The 19,387-nt window shown below is 45.5% G+C and overlaps 1 protein-coding gene across 2 annotated transcripts in view; it reads right to left on the bottom strand.

The window, feature by feature from the left end:
- SLC9A7 (solute carrier family 9 member A7) overlaps positions 1-19,387 on the bottom strand; it is a 145,159-nt gene that overhangs the window by 21,237 nt on the left and 104,535 nt on the right. Inside the window, exons 13-14 of one of the 2 annotated variants that reach the window (XM_082718196.1) lie at positions 12,491-12,550; positions 8,379-8,442 (exon numbers count right to left, since the gene is read on the bottom strand). In XM_082718196.1, the coding sequence (XP_082574322.1) occupies positions 8,379-8,442; positions 12,491-12,550 (124 nt within the window). The remainder of the gene's footprint in view (positions 1-8,378; positions 8,443-12,490; positions 12,551-19,387) is intronic. The other variant, XM_082718197.1, reaches the window with a different exon arrangement.

Here is a 19,387-nt window from a genome sequence, read left to right as displayed (position 1 = left end):
CTTTTAGAGATTCTGAGCTCAGAGTCAAACATCCTATATCATCAAAATTTCAGATATACTAGGAGGTAATACCTTGAAAGAAAATGAATAAATCCAAAAGGCAGACATATCAACCCTCGAAGTAAAAAGGCCTGGTTATGTCTGTGGGCAGATCAACTCAGTGCGGTACAAAATTTCTTTTGGCATTCTTATTGTAATTTTCTCCGAGTGCCTTTTAGCAGATTGATTACGCTAACATAGTGTTGATCCTAATGGGCCGAAACTGATCTATAGGGAATATTGAAGAAAGCCTCTATAAAACCAACTTCCCAAGTCTCCCCAAAGCTGGCTTGGGAAAGTCATGCTTGACTGTTCCCTGACGTATCAGCCCCGGGCTCGTGGTCGTCCTTAACGGAGGCATCTACGTTGCCTTCCAGCTGGGCCAGTGACTTGTTGCCCTGGCAGCCTTAGGATGATGGGGGCAGCAAGCAAGGGAAATGGGGCCGGAACTATTTCTATTATTTTAAAGTTATTTATTTATTTGAGAGAGAGAAAGAGAGAGCACATGAGTGGGAGGGGCCCAAGGAGGGGGAGGGAGAGAATCTCAAGCAGACTTCATGCTGAGCATGGAGCCCGACATGGGGCTTGAGTTCATGACCCTGAGATCAGGACTGGAGCTGAAACCAAGAGTCGGGCAATCAACCAACTCTGCCAGCCAGGCAACTATGCACTTCTGTTATTTCAGCTGCCCTCAAGTGGTTACTCCTCTCGATCCTTTCCAACTCAAACGTCCCTGTCATTTAGTTTGCAAAATGACATGCAATATCGAACATTCATTTGAGGCCTGGGCCATCTGCTGTGTGCAAATATTACTATTCAAGGGCAGACTAACTACAGTCACGGGAGACCACTACTGGCATTCTGTGTCGTTAGATGACAAGCTCAGAAGTAGGGACCGCTTGGGAGGTACAGCCATCTTTGTCGTCACCCCTGGAACGATACAGGGAGAGGCAACTCTAAGGCGGCTGACAACAGCCAAACGCACAATGAGCCACAATTCCCAGAAGCTCTACGTTGTAGCGCATGTGAGCTCCCCCTGTGACTGAGATAGTTTGGGTCAGAGATCTCTGAGAAGGGAGAGCACGAGGACAAGCCAAGGGAGGGAAATCAGCAGGCACTATTTAATTTCCTAATGTTTCCCATAACAAAGGTTATTTTTTACAAAAAGAGTCCCTAGGGGACCTGAAGAATGTTTAGGGACACATATGGAAATGGCTTGGTTAAATGAGCCCTTCTGGAGATGAGGAAATTAAAAAAAGAGAGAGAGAGAGTGCATATTCCCAGAGACCAACTATATTTCCCATTTTTAGAAATCATGTGAAGAAAGAGGGCAGAGAAATTCCATTTGCAGATCATGGTCATTCCTTCAGGTAATTAGGTGCTGGCCTAATGACAACTCAAGGGAGGTTTCAGAATGCTGCTCAACTGACTGGGAAAAAATTAAATGGTTCTTTATAAAGTGATAGGCTCTAAGCTCGTGGTTCTAAATGCCTGTAGAATCAAACTAAAGAAGAGACTAACACGGAGACATACGTGATCAGGAAGGGTACCATAAGCCATCAGGCACAAGACAAGTCCCCCCGAGTCAGGTGCATCCGCCCCTCCCCTAAAACAGCAATAAAAACGACAAACCCTGGCTCTGTCCTCCTAACCTTCATCAAACCACAATGAGGTGTCATCACCTGGAATGCCTCCATTCCCGCCACGTCACCCCTACAAAGCTACAGGAGACTTCGATAAGCCCCCAGAAGGACCATTACTGTGAGGAAAGCAAAGAAAATGTCTCTTTTCGAAGGCAAACTAACAGAAGGTCTTCACGGGCGACAGAGAGCTATGCCTGCGCTCCACAAATAAGATTAAGGGGCCTTAGAAAAACAGGAAACAAAATGACTCTGCCCAAAGGCTACCAGGGGTAAATTTTGAGCAAATAAAAAGTGTAGTTTCATAGTAGGGGTGCTTATTATTCTAAGAGATGGTGCCAGAAGCAGGACTAGGTACAGGAAGAACATAGGTAAACCCGCATATGGTGGCTTTGGAGAAATCAGGGAGTGTCTGTGGAATGGGACTAATTTTTTAAGCTGGCCCAGAAAACAAGCAACAGCTGTTGGCAGACAGGATCTGGGGGCCCCCTTCTTGCTCCAAGCGGTCTAGGGCTGAGCAGGGATCAGTGTGGGTGCAGGCAGATCCTGTAATAGGCAGCCCCCTCCTCAGGCTGTGTGTTTAGAACAACTTGCCTTGCATTTCAAGTGCTGCCTGCAGAAAAGGTGGGGACCCTGCTCCCCCAAACCTGCACTCCTATAGGAGGGTTTATGCCCCGGCCCAGGCTGCTTTTAGAACCTGAAGCATCCTTTCAGATGGTCACTTTCTTCCACCTACAACAGCTACCTGGCTGATCCCTATACATTTTTCGAGGCTGGGTCCAAGGCTGGCTTCTCTGAGAATGTTTCAAAGGCAACAGAACACACCAACATGTATAGATATGAATATCACAGGCTTTCTCAACAAACGACATGGGTCCAGATCCTAGCTCTACTCCTGGCTGTGCTACTGTCTTGCTGTATGACTCTGGGCAAGTTTAAATTGACGTGTAACTGACATACGACATTGGGTCAATTTACAGTGTACAGATGTGTTGGTTTGATACGTTCATCTGTTGCAGTAGGATTACCACGTTAGCATGAACTGCCATCTGTGCCCTTTCACATAATTTTCATTTCCGCTTGTCCATGAGAACAACTAAGACCTACTTTCTCAGCAACTTTGCAATTTATAAGAGTACTGCACTAGAAAAGCTTAGCAAAGTAAAACACAACAAAATTGTCTGCTTAATTGCACAAACTATGCTCACTACGGTGTGCATTAGATCTCTAGAACTTATCTATTAGCCACAGGACTGTACCCTTAAACATGTCCCCAACTCTCCCAACCCCCAGCTCCTGGTCACCCCCACTCTACTCTCTGTTCTTATGAGTAACACAAGGGATTTTTAAACTTTTTGTTGACATTATTAATAGAGAAACCCCTTTAAGAAAATATCACTGACTCTCCTTATCCCCATTTTTCAAGGATGTAACAATGAGTTGTATATATATTTGTTGCATTCATTAAGCACCTAAAGGTGTGCCAGGCACCATGCTGGGTGCCAGAAACACAAAGAAGAATGAGATTAGCATTTGCTTCTCCAAGAGCCCTTTTCCAGAGGGGAAGACACACAGACATATGGTGACAAATGCGATGAAGAAAAAGAAGGCAGATTAAAAAACTGAGGAATGACAAAGGTCCTATTTTTGAATTTTTTTTTCCTAGAACTAATAAATAATGATTTCTGGAAAGAGTTATCTTTCTTTCCATTCTTATTGTTAAAAGATACAAATTTTACAAGTTAAGGTCATTACAGTAATGAGAACAGCTTATGTTTTTTTTCAGAGATGGAACAGAATACTTCCCTTCTCCCCCCATCCCCCACCACAAAGAAGTCTCCGTCCTAACCCCAGGAGCCCGTATGTTATGCTATATAGCCAAAGGGGCTTGGAGATGGGCTTAAGGTTTTCCAGGGGGGGCGATGCAATCACACAGGCCCTTAAAAGTAGACAAGGAGAGCAAAAGAGTCAGAGAGTTGCAGTGGAAGAAAAGGCAGGAAAGATACAAAGTGTGATAAGGACTTGCCCCCCTGTTGCTGACTTTGAAGACAGAGGAGGCCATGAACCAGCACATGCAGGTGCTGCTAGGGTGGGATCTTGACTCAGGGCCAATGGTCCTAGCAAGGAAATGGGACTTTAGTCCTACAACCACAAAGCTGAATTCTACCAGCAACCGGAATGACCCTGGCAGTGGGTTCTCCCCCAGAGTCCAACCCCGCCAACACCTTAATTTCGGCCTTGAAACAGAGAAACCAGCAGAGCCCACCAAACTTTTAACCTACAGAATATAAGACCAGTGTCTTAAGCCCCTGAGTCTGCGGGAATTTATTGCAGTGGCCTTAGAAATCCAATGCAGAGCAAAAAAGCAAGGAAGTGATGTGACCCAATTTGGGCCTTTCTTATTCTTGTCCCTGGGATGGTGGAGCCAACGACTCTCACAAGGGAGTAATAACAGGTTTTAAAAACAGGGAATCGAGAGCTCCACAATGTCTAGGGTTTTTCAAAGTAGGAATGGGCACACGGCCCTCCTGGGAACCCTGTTAAAATGCGGGTTCAGAGTCAGTGGGTCTCGGTGGGGCCTGATGGTCTGCATTTTTATAAGCTCTCTGAGGATACCCAGACTTCTGGTCCACGGGGACACTCGGAGCAGCGAGGACAGATCTAGGGACCTCACCTTTGGCACTCTCCACCCTTACCGTCCCCTTCATCACACTGTCACCGCACCTTTAAGAATGGAGGTTCATGTGTATGGTCTGCAGATGTATCCCAAGGGCCTGAAAGATTGTCCGGAACATAACAGGTGCTCAGGAAGTATTTGTCAAATGCATGACTAAATTAATGTGAATTCTGCACTTCTAAGAAAAAAAAAAGAAAGGCCAAAAGGGAAGTCTGGGACCAAGGGGTGGGGGTGGGGAGATGGGGTGGGGGATCAAAAGAACAAAAAAGAAAAGCGTGGTGTTGGTAGGGACAAAGAGGAGGAATTTGAGAAAAGGCCCTTCCGCAACTGTTTGAAGTCAAAGATTTAAGTAACTGGGTATCAGATTTCAGCCTAGAGGAAAAGTGGGGAAGGACCCAGAAAGTTACATGTCAATGTGACTGTAAACAGCCGATTTTCTGTGTGCTCGTGTGTACTTGGGAGCGCACGCACACGCGCACCACAACTCTTTCCTCCACACGCCACTCATATCCTGCTTATGGCCTGGTCCTGCTGAGATGATAAAGCTAGGATAAATTCGAATCCATGCTCCTAGCTACTCCAAAGCAGCCTCATCAATGCGTGCTCTTCTGTTAACTTGGAAACGGAAGTGAATGAGGTCTCTGTCTGGCACCCCCTTGAATGGGAGGTCACCCCCAAGCCCAGGCAGCTTGACTCCAGCTGGGTTTGTTTTTGTTTTGGCTGCAGAGTCACCAAGACCTCTGGAGAAACAAAGTAACTGAGTTTTTTGTTTTGTTTTGTTCTAATGAGTCAAACTTGCCAGGGACCTGAAGCAGAAGTCTGCCCACAATATTCTTATGCTTCCCTCACACAAAGCCAGAAGTTCTAGCCAAAAGCTCCTTTCCTTCTCCCACATGAGCTAATATTCTATAGTTCTGTAGCCAGAACTCTTGGGCTTCTAGAACCAGTGAGGAAGAAATTCATTTCCATCAAAATGTCACTTTCCTCTTTGTTTTTAGGGAGATCATTTAGATAATGAGGTAACGAGAACTGCCCTTTCTTTTCTGATGGGGAACAAACATCTGGACTTTCCCCATTTATGACTGCAGTTTCATGACATCACTAAGCATGTGACCTGGATCCACTTCAGGGGAACTGCAAGAACCCAGGATTTTACCCAAAAATGAGAAGCCCATTTTTTCTCTGTTTTATTGTAGCTCATGACCACTGAGTGCTCCGAGCCCAGTTGTTAGTGGCTCACTGGACTGAGAAGATCGGGTCAGGAGGTCTGAGAGATTTAAGGCCTGTTAAGTACAAGGACATGAGTCCTATTTAAGAAGATGCCCTGGGAAACCAAGCTTGAAGTAGTATTTTCCCCCCCAGTCTGACAGCAATCTTGAAAGACTTTCACAGCGCCCGTGGAATGGATTCTGAAGGCCCTCGGCATGACTCTGTATGAGGCTCCGAAGGAGGGAGGTTAAGGGAAAGCCATGACACCAGCTCCTGGCTAGGGCGGGCCACCGGGTGCCATTGGGAGTCCAGCAGAAGTCACCACCAAGGGCACATTCACAACTGGCCCAAAGGTCCCCCCAGGGAGCCATCGAGGACACTGAAGACCCAGGCCCACCTAGGGAGGTTTCTGAAACACATTCCGCCTGGGGCAGGGAGCAGTCACTGCCCACACTAAATGCACTGTCCCAACCCTTAACACTCAGGACCCACTGTCTCCAACATTTCCATGGAACAGTGGCAGCAAGCTTGTGACTTAGTTCTAAGCCCAGTGTCTCCATGTGAAGTTCTTATGAGATGGAAGGTGAGTTTGGCTACAGGAAAGCAACCAAACCATTTCATGCTTTTCCTTTCACAGATGCTTAAATCCAGAGGCAGGAGCAATGAAAACCAAACAAACAGCAAAAGGGCTGGGGGTGTCTGGAACTGATAAGATGAAATTTGTCCAAACCCTGGCTATCCAGCTGGAATTAGCCTGTTTTCTTACAGAATTCATCTAGACCAGCTGTGGTCCTGGGGAGGAAGCTTTGGAGGAGGCCATTTGTATCCTTCCAGAGCCCTTCTTCTCCTTCCAGTGAAAGAAAGACACTTCACCCAGGTTTCCTCAGGGTGAGTTTCAAGATCTCCCTGTTAGACTCTAAATTAGCTTGCAGCTACACAATTCCCAAACCCTCGGTTTCCAAACTCCTTAATCCAAGCTAGGGTCCAATGGCAACTTTTCAAGAAGAATTTCTCTGGAGCACCATTCAAGTGGGCATCCGATCATCTCCCACGAAGCTCACTGAAAACTCTTCCTAAAATGTCCTGCCCTTTCAGAGGATGTGGCTTTGAGACCCTGAATGGGCACTGCCACTAAGACATGACCACTCTCAAAGAGAGAGAAATCAGGAAAAGCCACAGTGGCACTCCCAGGCCACACAGGGCACCACCGTGGGCAACACTTTTTTAATGGGCTTCAAGGGCTGGAGTCATTTAGGTCCTCTGGCATCTGAAATACAGAGACTAGGTTTAGGATGGAGTGCGATTCCACTGACTGGAGAGAAAGCGACACCTGATACGGTCACAGATGGAGCGTGCGTCTGGTTGGGTAAGGCTTTCTGCCACCCTGCACAAAAGAGTTCTGGACTCGGTGGGGAGGGGGGCATTGGTAACATTTTGGTAACACATTTTTGCTCTTAGCATAGCCTCTCTCCACCTAGCCCTGCCAGCCCAGGAAATGCCGGCCGTGAGAGGAAGCAAACCCCAGGGACACAGCAAGGCTCCTGTGGCAGTCCGCACTCATGCCTGCCGCTTCGCTGATGCTCTTCCCATGAAGAGGTTATGATCTGTCTCCCCTCCTGTTGCATCTGAGCTGGCTTGAACAACTCAAGTGCGACCACCAGTGAGTCCCAGAGGTGACCGGCAGGTCCCGAGACCTTTAGGATCAGGTCAGAAAAGGCAGTGCCCAGCTACAGGAGTCCTGAGTCATCGGGGAAGGGGCCCAGTGCCCCCAGGCCACGTGCAGGCACCACATGTGGGCACTGCAGTTGGCTGTCCTCCTCTTCGGGTCCTCCCAGCCCAGGCGCCAGACAGATGAGCGAACGAGTCTCTGGCCGAGTCCGGCCCCAGCTTCCTGCTGGAGCAAGGACAAGCTGCCCCTGTTATGCCCTTTCCAAAGCGCCAACTACAGGATCCGTGAGTGAGTGAAAGAAACTGTCGCTCCCTTTCCTCTGCATGGTTACGTAGCAACAGCAACTGGAACAGATGGCCAAACTGCAGGCCAGGACGTTCCTCTCGGCCACACGGACTCTGTCAGGATTCTCCGTAGCAGCGGGGACACGTCCCTGCTCGTCACACTCAATGTTGCCACAGGGCTCCTCTGTTCCCAGCCTCGACAGCTTCCTTCCCCAGCATGCTGTCCCAGGCTGTCACTGCTGCCACCACCCTGCCTAAGCCCTAATGGTCCACCTGGCAGTGACCTTCTGCCCTTGGCGGTCAGGGTGAGGGCCCCTGCTCAGCCGTTCCTGGGCTTGTGGGGAACTCAGCAGGAGAGGATCCCGGGCCTAGGAGGAGCGGGAGGGCCTGAAATCACCCACGTCCTTCCTCTCCTCAGATTCCCTGGGCTGGAGAGTCAGACCCCATCCCCCGCCTTCCCCTGCCTGGGCACTACAGACAGACTCTGACCTGGGGACAGTGAGCCAGTCACCAGTGTACCCTGTCTATCCATTCTCAGAAGGCAGGCAGTCAGGGACTTAGCTGGAATGCTCTTCCTGGCTAGCATACCCCCTCCATATGGTGTTTTAAAAATGCCGACCCTAGGGTATAACCCCGGCTTCATCACTTTCTAATCCTCTGACTGTTGATGACTCACTGAGACTCTCAAACTTCAGCTTCTAATCTGCAAAATGGGGACAAGAGGACCTCCCTCATAAGGCTGCCATCAAGGTCACGGTGAGGAAATCATGTAAAGAGAACCCGGCCTATAGTAAGTGCTCACTACATTGTAGCTCTTTAGAACAGTGTCTTCCCTTGAAGAAGCACCTCTTGTGACTTACCCCTTGTAAGACTTGAAAGCTGTCGTTGTTGGGTGGTGGGTCTTGATCGGGGTCAACACCAACTCTGTAAGTCACCAGGGAGAGAGACAAGGAGAAAAAGGGAAAGCATTAGCTTGGACCTCGGCAGCCATGCTGGCTGGAAGTAGCCAAGAGGCCGGGCATCTTCCGGAAGCGGAAGGAGTAGTTAGCTAGAAGAGGAAGGCTGTCATGCAAAAGTTGGGAGAAAGAGGTCATGTTCCATGTCAGATCCCGGGGGCAGGAGAGGCAAGTGGTACTATGTGCTTACAGCCTACACGAGGCCACTGGGGTAGGGCACCCAACTGTCCCTCTGTCTTCCTGCACAGAAGGTCCCAGTTATCCAAACATGGGGCTCATTGCCCCATGCCTTTTCCCTTCTGCTGCTTCCTCATGTCTGCCCTGACCTGCTTTCCATTCCCTAAATTTCTGTTCCACCATTTTTCATATAACCAGGGTGGTGCCGGAAGAATTTATAGTGAACACTTCTATACCCCACCATGGAGACTCTACCATGAACATACTGCTAGAGTTTCTTTATCACATATCTCTCCACTTCTCTATCATCCATCTTACTTTTTAGATGCATTCAAATAAAGTTGCAGACATGAGTACACGTCCCCTAAATACTTGGGCATACATTTCATTAATGTCTTATCCTGGTGCCCCCACGTCATCTCACAGCTGAGATGACCTGAGAAGTGACTCTTTTAAGATCAACAACTGAAGACAGAAAGAAAAAGCAAAGTGGCAAAATCCACTTACAACAGATCCCATGCTTTGACTAGGGTAGTCGTCTTGGCTTAGTAACACACCAGCTGTTGTCTTGTGCACCTGTTAATTCTTCATCCCTGTACCTTCCTCACCATGAGGTGGAGGACTGTGACCTCGATCACAGGGGGAGGGTGAAGAAAACAAAGAGGACAGGAAAATTCTCTGCCTTCCCATGCTCTCTCCAGTATTGCAAAGAACTGTAAACCAAGAACATGGCTTCTGGCAGGTCTGACTCAAGCTCGAAGGGAGGTGCCGAATGGCTTCACCCAAGGGTCTTGGCAGTCCAGTACTGGGGTGCTGGCTCCAGTGAGCGGACAGCAGACTACAAAAACCCACGTGTGCGCACCTTACTTATGTTCCTCTCCCTCCCTCTTTCCTACCTATGATGCCCAGGTTATTTCTTGAAAATGAAAACAGAAGACAACAGAGATGGGCCCACTTCTGAAAGCCAACGTCTGCCCTGTCTTAGCACAGCTCTGTTAAGCACTAACCCGAGGTGTGTGTCCCTAGAAAGGGGGAACTATGGAGGGAAAGGGAACAGAGAGCCTGTATGTTGCTGAAGGCGAAGTTTAAAACCACAAGATGAATTCATGTATTTGGGAAATCTTTATTGAGTGCCTGTGACACCAGTTTCTGCTCTATTTAAACTCCAGGGTACCTGACACCAGATTTCCTACCTACAGGCCTGGGCTTTGGTACAATTTTTGCAGTGAGTTCAATGGACTTTGCTATGTGTCTAGGGGCTGCTTTGAGGCTGGAGAGTCTGAGATTTGGAGGCTTGTCCTCGTAACTGGATGTTATTTGAGGACTTTTGAAAAACAAGTCTCACAGAGATTTTCTGACACAAGACCCACGCCAATTCAGGGCTGTCCCCCAAAAGTGCCACCAGAGCCTCAATGTACCTGATGTGTCTAGTGTATCAAAGTGTTAGCTGAGAGGTCACATATGGAATTCCTAGCTCCTGATTTTGAGACCTCACCTGTTTCAGACACTCTCAACACACAATCCCCCAGAGAAGAGTCCTCTGCCTGGTACTCGGTCTGCACTTGTGGTATCGACAGCTAGGAATCCAACATTAGGCCCTGCTCTGTGGCCTACAGTAGCACAGAGCCACTTCACGGCAGACTTGTTTACTCAGATGAGCTCCCCAGTGCAGACTCAGAGGGGCAGAGTGCTGTTACCCTGCTCTTTCTCCGAAAGCCTCCCAGAATGCCAGGTGACAGCAGCCCTCGGCCTAACCACAAGCTCTGACCAGACTGTGGGGCAGGAGCAATGAGATTATCTGATCTGAAGGGTATGAGGCACAGTTTGGCCGAGAATGTGGCAGTCCAGGTCTGCCACTAATAATCTCTCCTTTCTATACTGTGAATTTTGAAATAGGTATAATTAGCCTTCGTAAATGGCTTCCATGTCAGCAAAGATAAAACAAGTTGACGGTACTGTCCTAGATAAAATAGGAAGACTGGGAGTAGGAGAAAAGGTTAAGAATGCCCTGTATTACAATAACGAAAATAAAACCAAATATAATAAAAGCTTTAACTAATGTCTATTGAAAGGAAAAAAACCTTGGTTAACAAGAATTAAATTCTGTTCACCAAGAACTGCTTATGAAGACTAGGTTGTGACTATTTTCATTCAAGTTCTGGCAGTGTCGGTGGGACTCATCTATTTATCCTGGGCCCATGTGACCAGGTCAGAATTCAACATACCAAAGCATGAAACGGTGAAATAACTTGATAACATCACGAAAGTTGGGCCACCCTAACCTTATGGCAAACTCGTGATGTTCAGTGTTTTGTTCGGGGGAACTCGGGAATGATTCTAGATCCACGCTGTCCAGCAGAACTTACTGCAGCTTTCTAGATCTGCACTGTCCGATGTGCTAGCCACCAGCCACATGCGGCCAGCCCCTAAGCAGTTGAAAGGTGGCTTACAGGACTACTGCTGCACCTTACATTTCATTCAGAGTCATGCCAAGTGAGAAAATAGAGCAATCAAACTAATTTTTGTTTTCATTCATTCTGGAATGAAAACACATAGAAAGAACATGAATAATTTCCTTTCTGGTATGAGTATAAGTACATTCTGACGAGCTGCCCTCTAAAATGCCAGGAAATCCCAGGAATTTTAAAGGTGTTCTACTTTAACCGGAGATTTTTCAAAAATGTGAATGGCTGAGGCCTTAAATCATTGCAAGACTACTGTAAAACCTTGAACTCCAGATCACAGTCTGAATGCTCTCATGTCCCAAGTGTAATAACTTGTGCTTTGCCCAAAGGACCACCCTGAAGGTGGTCCTTTCAAAAGAAAGGGTTTCCTCTGCACTTTAAGTACTACCAAAGTCAGGCCTCCAAAAAGTGAATATGTATGTGTGTGTGTGTGTTTTAAACAGCAGAAAGAAAGTATGAACCCAAGGATCTTAAGAGCTTCCATTACTTATATACACATCGTTACGGCCCATTCAGAGCCCGGTGATTTCACAGCATCCATGCCGGTGATGAGCAGGGCTGTTCTCTCCACCGCCCTCAGAGGGTGAAGTCCTTTCACAGTGGGAGGAACAGAGCTCAAGCCTACTGTGCCCTGATTTACCTACTGGCACTGAGAATCAGGTTGGGAAGAACACACGCTGATATAGACGCAGAAAGGGCAAAGGAAACATTAAAGTCTTTGTTCTGCGTGCCCTACATTGCTCCCTCCCCAAAGCCTAATCGGATCATGAACGTGGGTGGACACTGAGTACCTAACTGCATTACCAGAGTCTTTATCTTCTGGGTTTTTAAAAAACAAAACAAAACTGCTTTTGTATCTTCAGATTCCCCATAAAATACACACTTACATACTTTAAAAACTACTCTAAAGCACTGGTACTTCATTCAGATGGTGTAAGCCCTACCCCAGTCATGGCTGACATACCAAATCCTAATTCTCTTCATGAGTGAACAGCCTTGTTTAGTAGATCATAACCAAGACTTTGTGAAAGATGTGTCTGCAGCTCTGAGAATGGACTGCTCTGGCCACTAAGCTCAGTTGTGTAAGAGGGGAGACCGTTGCCAACTCCGGCTTTGGTGGGGACACACACTGCCCAGTATGCAGGGACAGAGAACGGAACCTCAGGAACACTGAGCCAGCAAGCAACCCAGAGACAGGGTGGAAAAGGGGTTAGACTTGACCCGACCTCTTGCCCCTTGGCTGAAAGGGGCAGAGGGTGGGCGCACACAGGAAGGAAAAAAGAGACAAAACGTCATCAAGAGAAACACGTCAGGTTAGAAGGAGGAGAAAAGCCAGGCCCAGTTAATTTGTTTCTGAGGATTTCTTCATGTCACCTGATGTACTGCCGGCGCAGTTCGTTCTGGTCCTCTTCAGACGGCTCCTCGACGCCAACTCTGGGCAGCAGCAGAAGGGAACATGAGTGTGACAGGGAGCACAAGGGAGCCAGGAGCTCTGGGCACAGGACCCGGACCACGCCCATCAAGGAACAGGCGGACTCACTCTGAAGAGAGATCTGTGCCCTCTCGGAAACTCTACCTATTCTCTCAAACCCAGAGAGGCTGCTAAATTTAAATTTAAAGCAACAATGTTAGGAGCTAGGCCCAATGAGGATCAATTGAGAAGGAAAGGAAGCCTCTCAAAAGATCACGTAAGGAAACCAGAGGAATACATGTAGCTCGTGGAAAATGAATTTATACAAGTTTTCAGGAATTCACCTGTTCCATAGCACAAGGTACATCCATAGGAAAAACAGAAAACAAAGTTGTTATGAAACACGTATTTGAAGTGTTTACACATATTTTGACAGAAAGAGCAAAAAGCACCATATTGTTGAAAACAGCAACAATACTTAAGACAAAGATGGCTTTTTTTTTTTTTTTTTTTGGGGACACAAGTAAACTGTGTTGTCCAAGGGTTCCTGAAGGTCAGGAACTCAACTTCTGCTCTTCTCTTTCTCTTGTGCCTTAGAGATGACATGGTCCCTTCGTACCTGCTTTAACAATTTCTGGGTTGTATTCAGGTACACCTGAACCTTGCCATCAGACTAAGAGCAGTGTTTCATGATCCTGGCACTACTGACACTTCAGGCCCTGGTCTTTACCTCCCAAGATACCAGTAGCAGCCCCCTACCCAGTTGAGGCAACTCAAAATTTTATCTCCAGACATTGCCAAATGGTGCCTGGGTGGCAAACTGCCCTCAATTGAGAACCACTGCACTAAATCATGTATTTTCAGTTGGGGGTGGCACTGTCCCCATGGGTGTGAAGATTGGTTCTTGTGAGACAAAAAGTTTTAGACATTACAATGCTTTATACCCTCTAAAGCATGATCCTACATAAACAAGTCTACAGCAGATCTGTGCTATTTTTTTTTTTTCTAGATCTGTGGTATTAAGATTTCACTGGAAGAGGTAATTGGGAGAAAAACATTTTTGAAGGGCTCCTTGTAGGGGAACAACAAGGTGGAAAAACACTGTGCTAGACAATGCCCAACTTCTTACTCTACCGAAATCCCTGGGAATCTGCAAGTGAGAATGAGCTATGCTTCCTAAGGGGTACCTTAACAAGTCACCTGCTCAGAATGTGACTTATAGCAGATTTTCTATTTTACTATACTACTGAAAAATTGTAACCAATTCCAGAAAAGCAAACTGGCCTCCATTAAGGTAAGATTCACTGATAATAATAATAGCAATGGGAGTAGTACTGATGTTATGATTTGTAATGATAACATAATAAAGTTATATATAACATACATAATATATAATAATTAATAGCTAAAAGATACTAAATGCTTACTATGTGCCAGATGGTACCTTTATTTCTTTTTCAGATGGTACGTTTCATGAGAGAATTCTTTATCACATTTATTTTATCCTTGCACTACTGTCCCCATCTAAATGGGTGAGGAAACTGAGTCAAAGAGGTAAATAAGTTGCCCAAGGTCACAAAAGTAGAAAATGGTGGAACCAAGATTGTGGCTGAGGCTCTTAGACCCCAGAGCCCCAGTTCTTCACTTCACAGTATCCACCCTTAACAAAAAAAAAGACTTATTTATTTGGGGGGGGAGGGGCGGAGGGAAAGGAAGAGAGAAACCCAAGCAGACTTAACGCTGAGCCCAACATGGGGCTCCATCCACGACCTTGAAATCATGACCTAAGCCAAAACCAAGAGTCGGACACCCAACCAACCGAGCCACCCAGACGCCCCGGGATCCATCCTACAATGACACGCTGGCGTCCTTACAAACTCTTCAAATATCCAGTTACAAATGCTATTACATAAAGAGCTCAGGGCTTCTCCCTACCTTTACTCTTCACAGTATCTGGCAAATTGTAAATTCTCAGTCTAATAGGATTATACTGAGCAGAGTGTCCTTCCTTGTCCTGGGGTGTCTGCACGGCTGCGTTGTGGGGTGTGAGGGCTACCCGGATGCCTGGGCATGTGCCATTCCGACCCCACCTTTACCACCATCTCATGTGTGTGTCACCTGAAGCTGGCGGCTCCAAAGAGCCACCATGCTGCCAAATGTGCTCTGCACACATACCAGGCTCCTTTGCTGAAACAGTCCTGTGGTCACCTGGTTAAATTGCCAACATTACGTCCTGTGTGAATAACAATATCTGCTCAAGGGACTAAGAAAAATATGTAGTTTGTGCATTACCAGAAAACAATTTGAGCGTCTCGCCATCATATTTTAAAGTATCAATCACCACATACTGATTTTAAAAAGATACGTTGGATTTCTGGAAAGCAGTAACCTGGCTCTGGATCTGGGTCACGTTCATTTTTACTTTACACACAGACTAGAACTTAGCCATGGTTAAAAATCACAACTAACTCCTCATTATTTATGGTGGAACTTGGAATCCCACCCTGGGCTTCTGACTTCTGAGCAGCCACTTAACACCTCCTAAGGGCCTCTGTCCGTAGCCTGGAGAAATAAGGAACAGGTAGGTGTTGATTTTACTTAGGTCATAGAGGTCAAAACACCACACTGAACTTCAGGGGGTTTCTGAAGAATTTTAGAATAAGAACCTGGTTCACATAAATGATTCATATTCATGAAGTAACATCAGAAACCACAGGCCAGAGAAACCAATGAATCTCATTACTTTATTTCTGAGGGAATTTCTTTTCATGTAATCTCTATAAATGTCAGTCTCTATACTTAGACAATCACTATTTAAACAAATCTGGAAAATGCAAAGTACTGACACCAAAATTGTTGTTTACCTATTTGCTTCATTATGCTGTCTGGGCAGAGCTGGACAGAAAGCAGAAAAGAATAAAGATAGGAGCAGAAATCAAAGAGATGGAGAGAAGAAGAACAATATAGGAAATCAATGAAAAAAAAAGCTGGTTCTTTGAAAAGATCAATAACATTGACAAACCTGTAGCAGACTGAAAGAAAAAGAGAGAGGATATATAAATTTCCAATATCAGGAATGAAACAAGGAGTGTTACTAGATATGTCACAGATATGAAAAGAATAATAAGGTAATGCTACAAACAACATAAATTTGACAACTCAGATGAAACAGGACCAATTTCACAAACTACCACAGTTCACCAAATATGAAACAGATAATTTTTTTAAAAGATTGATTTGAGAGAGAGAGAGAGAGCAAGCATGCGAGTGAGGGGAGAGAGAGAGAGAGGGAATCTCAAGCAGACTCCCCGCTGAGTATGGAGCCCAATGTGAGGCTCAAACCCATGACCCTGAGACCATGACGTGAGCTGAAATCATGAGCTGGATGCTTAATCAACTGAGCCCAGGTGCCCTATGAAAGAGATCATCTTAACAGCCCCGTAACTATTAAAGAAATTGCCTTCACAATTTGAAAACTCTTGAAAAAGAAGTCTCCAGGACCAGATGGTTTTACTGGAGAATTCCATTAAGCTTCCAAGATGAGTTAACACAAATTCTACACGATGTCTTCCAGAAAACAGAAGAGTAAGGAACACATCCCAGCTCGTTTTGTGAGGTCACATTACTCTGATACCAATGTCAGATTGGTAAAATAGAAAAAGGCAGTACAAAATAGAATAGAAAAAGGAAAATAGAAAAATAGAAAAAGGCAGTACCGAAAAAAGAGAAAATGGTAAACTAATATCCCTCATGAACACAGAGCACAGAAATCTTTAAGAAAATAATAGCTAATAGAATTCAGCAATATATAAAAAATTTATACACCATAACCAACTGGGGTTTGTTTTAGGGAAGTAAGACTGGTTAAATATTTGAAAATTACTTCAGAAAATGGGGGGTGCCTTGGTGGCTCAGTCAGTTATGCACCTGACTCCTGATTTCAGCTCAGGTCATGGTCTCAGGGTCTTGAGATCAAGTCTTGTATTGGACTCCACACTGGGTGTAGAGCCTGCTTAAGATTCTTTCTCTCTCTCTCTCTGCCCCTCCCCCACTCATGTATGTACTCTCTCTCTTAGAAAAAAGAAAATTAATCAATGTAACCTACCATATTAACAAGCTAAACAAGAAAAATATGATCATATCACAATAGATACAGAAAAAGCATTTGATAAAATTCAACACCTCTTCATGATAAGAACAAAAACACTCAAAAACCTAGCAACTGACAGAAATTCCCTCAACTTAATGATGATAAACATCTACAAACACCCGACAGCTTAATGTTACACTTATTAGTGAAAGACTGAATGCTTTCTCTTTAAGACTGGAAACAAGGCAAGGATGTCGGCTCATGGCACTGTTTTTCAACGTCAAACTAGAAGTCCTAGCCAGAGCAGTGAGTCAAGAAAAGGAAATAGAAGGTACACTGGTTGGAAAGAAAGGAATAAAAGTGCCTCTGTTTGCAAATGATGTGATGGCCTATGTAGAAAATCTCAAGTAAGTTAAAAACCAAACCAAACCCTCCTAGAACTAATAAATGAGTTCAGTGTGGTCACAGGATACAAGATCAACATAGAAAAACCAGGCTGCCTGTGTGGCGCAGCCGGTTAAGCGTCTAACTCTTGGGTTCAGCTCAGGTCATGATCTCAGAGTCGTGGGATCCAGCCCTGCATCTGGCTCCATGCTGGGCGTGGAGCCTGTTGGAAATTATCTCTCTCCCTCCCTCTACTCTTCTCCCTGCCTCCCTCTCTAAAAAACAAACAAAAAACAAAAACCAATTGTATTTCTATATCCTAGCAGTGAACACATGGAGACTGGAAAGATAGAATAGTGGGGAGCCTGGGTGGCTCAGTCCATAAAGCATCTGGTCTTGGGGCGCCTGGGTGGCTCAGTCATTAAGCGTCTGACTTCGGCTCAGGTCATGATCCCAGGGTTCTGGGGTCAAGCCCCACATCAGGCTCTCTGCTCAGAGGGGAGCCTACTTCTCTCTCTCTTCCCTCTCTGCCTACTGCTCTGCCTACTTGTGCTCTGTCAAATAAATAAATAAAACCTTTGGGGCACCTAGGTGGCTCATGGGTTAAGCCTCTGGCTTCAGTTCAGGTCATGATCTCAGGGTCCTGGGATGGAGCCCCACATTGGGCTCTCGGCTCAGCAGGGAGCCTGCTTCCTCCTCTCTCTCTGCCTCTCTGCCTAACTTGTGATCTCTCTCTGTGTCAAATAAATGAAATCTTAAAAAAATATAGAACAGTATTTATAATTGCTCAAGAAAGAAGAAATACTTCGATATAAATCTAATAAACCAAGACACCTGGATGGCTCAGTGGGTTAAGCCTCTGTCTTTGGCTCAGGTCATTATCTCAGGTCCTGGGATCAAGTCCCCCATCAGGCTCTCTGCTTGGCAGAGAGCCTGCTTCTGCCCTCTCTCTGCCTGCCTTTCTGCCTACTTGTGGTTTCTCTCTCTGTGTGTCAAATAAATAAAATCTTAAAAAAAAAACAATCTAACAAACCATGGACAGGCGCTGTATGCTGAAAACCATACAATCTAAATAAATGAAGAAACATGACACATTCATGAATTGGAAGAGTCAACATAATAAAGATGGCAATTCTCCCCAAACTGATATATAGGTTTAACACAATTCCTGTGAAAATTTCAGTGACTTTTTTTTTTTAGAGATAGACAAGGTTATTCTAAAATATATATGGGAAGGAACTAGAATAGCTATGACAATTTTGAAAAAAGAATATCATGGGAGGCCTTGCCCCACATGATGCTAAAGTTTATTACGTAACAATAGCTATCAGGACAATGTGGTCCTGGTGGAGGGTTGAATGCATTCATCAGTGGAGCAGAACACAAACAGACCCACGTGTATACAGCCAACTGATTTTTGGCAAAGGAGGAAAGGTAATTCAATGGAGTAAGACTAGTTTTTTTTTTTTAAGATTTTATTTGTTTATTTGAGAGAGAGCAGGAGCACAAGCAGGGGGAGCAGCAAAGGGAGAGGGAGAAGCAGTTTGCCTGCGGATCAGAGAGTCTGATGTGGGGCTCGATCCCAGAACCCTGGGATCACGACCTGAGCAGACGCTTAATGACTGAGCCACTCAACTGCCCCAAGACCAGTCTTTTAAACATATTGCCAGAACGACTGGATGGTCTTAGGCAAATAAGATAAAACCTTAACTTAAACCTGTATCTTATATAAAAATCAACCCAAGATGGACCACAGACTTAAATGTCAAGCAGAACACTAAAAAACTTTTAGAAGATAACACAGAAGAAATCAGGATCTAGGGCTTGACAGAGAGTCCTTAGATGTAACACCAAAGACACGGTGCATAAAAGAAAAAAAAATGATAAATGGCACTCCCTCAAAACTGAAACTTGTGTTTTATGGTAGACTCTACTAAAAGGATTAAAAGACAAGCCACAACCTCGAAGAAAATACTTACAAACCACATCTCTGACAGAAGATTAGTATCTATAATAAATAAAGAACTCAAAACTCAATTAAAAAAACCCAAACAATCTGATTAGAAAACAAAGAGTTTCAGCAGGTGTTTCATTAGAGAAGATACAAGAATGGCCAATAAGCACACAAAGAGATGCTTGATATCATTAGTTATTAGAGAAATGTAAAGTGAGGCCACAGGGAGGTACACCCACACACCTATTAGACCTACAATGAAGAAGAGTAGTAACAGGGGAACCTGGGTGGCTCAGTGGGTTAAAGCCTCTGCCTTCGGCTCAGGTCATGATCCCAGGGTCCAGGGATCAAGCCCCGCACTGGGCTCTCTGCTCAGCAGGGAGTCTGCTTCCTCCTCTCTCTGCCTGCCTCTCTGCCTACTTGTGCTTTCTG

The sequence above is a fragment of the Mustela nivalis genome (genome assembly GCF_964662115.1).
Source record: "Mustela nivalis genome assembly, chromosome: X".
NCBI classification, from domain to species: Eukaryota; Metazoa; Chordata; class Mammalia; order Carnivora; family Mustelidae; genus Mustela; species Mustela nivalis.
Note: the sequence above shows the minus strand (reverse complement) of the source record. Positions and strands in the feature narration are given on the sequence as shown.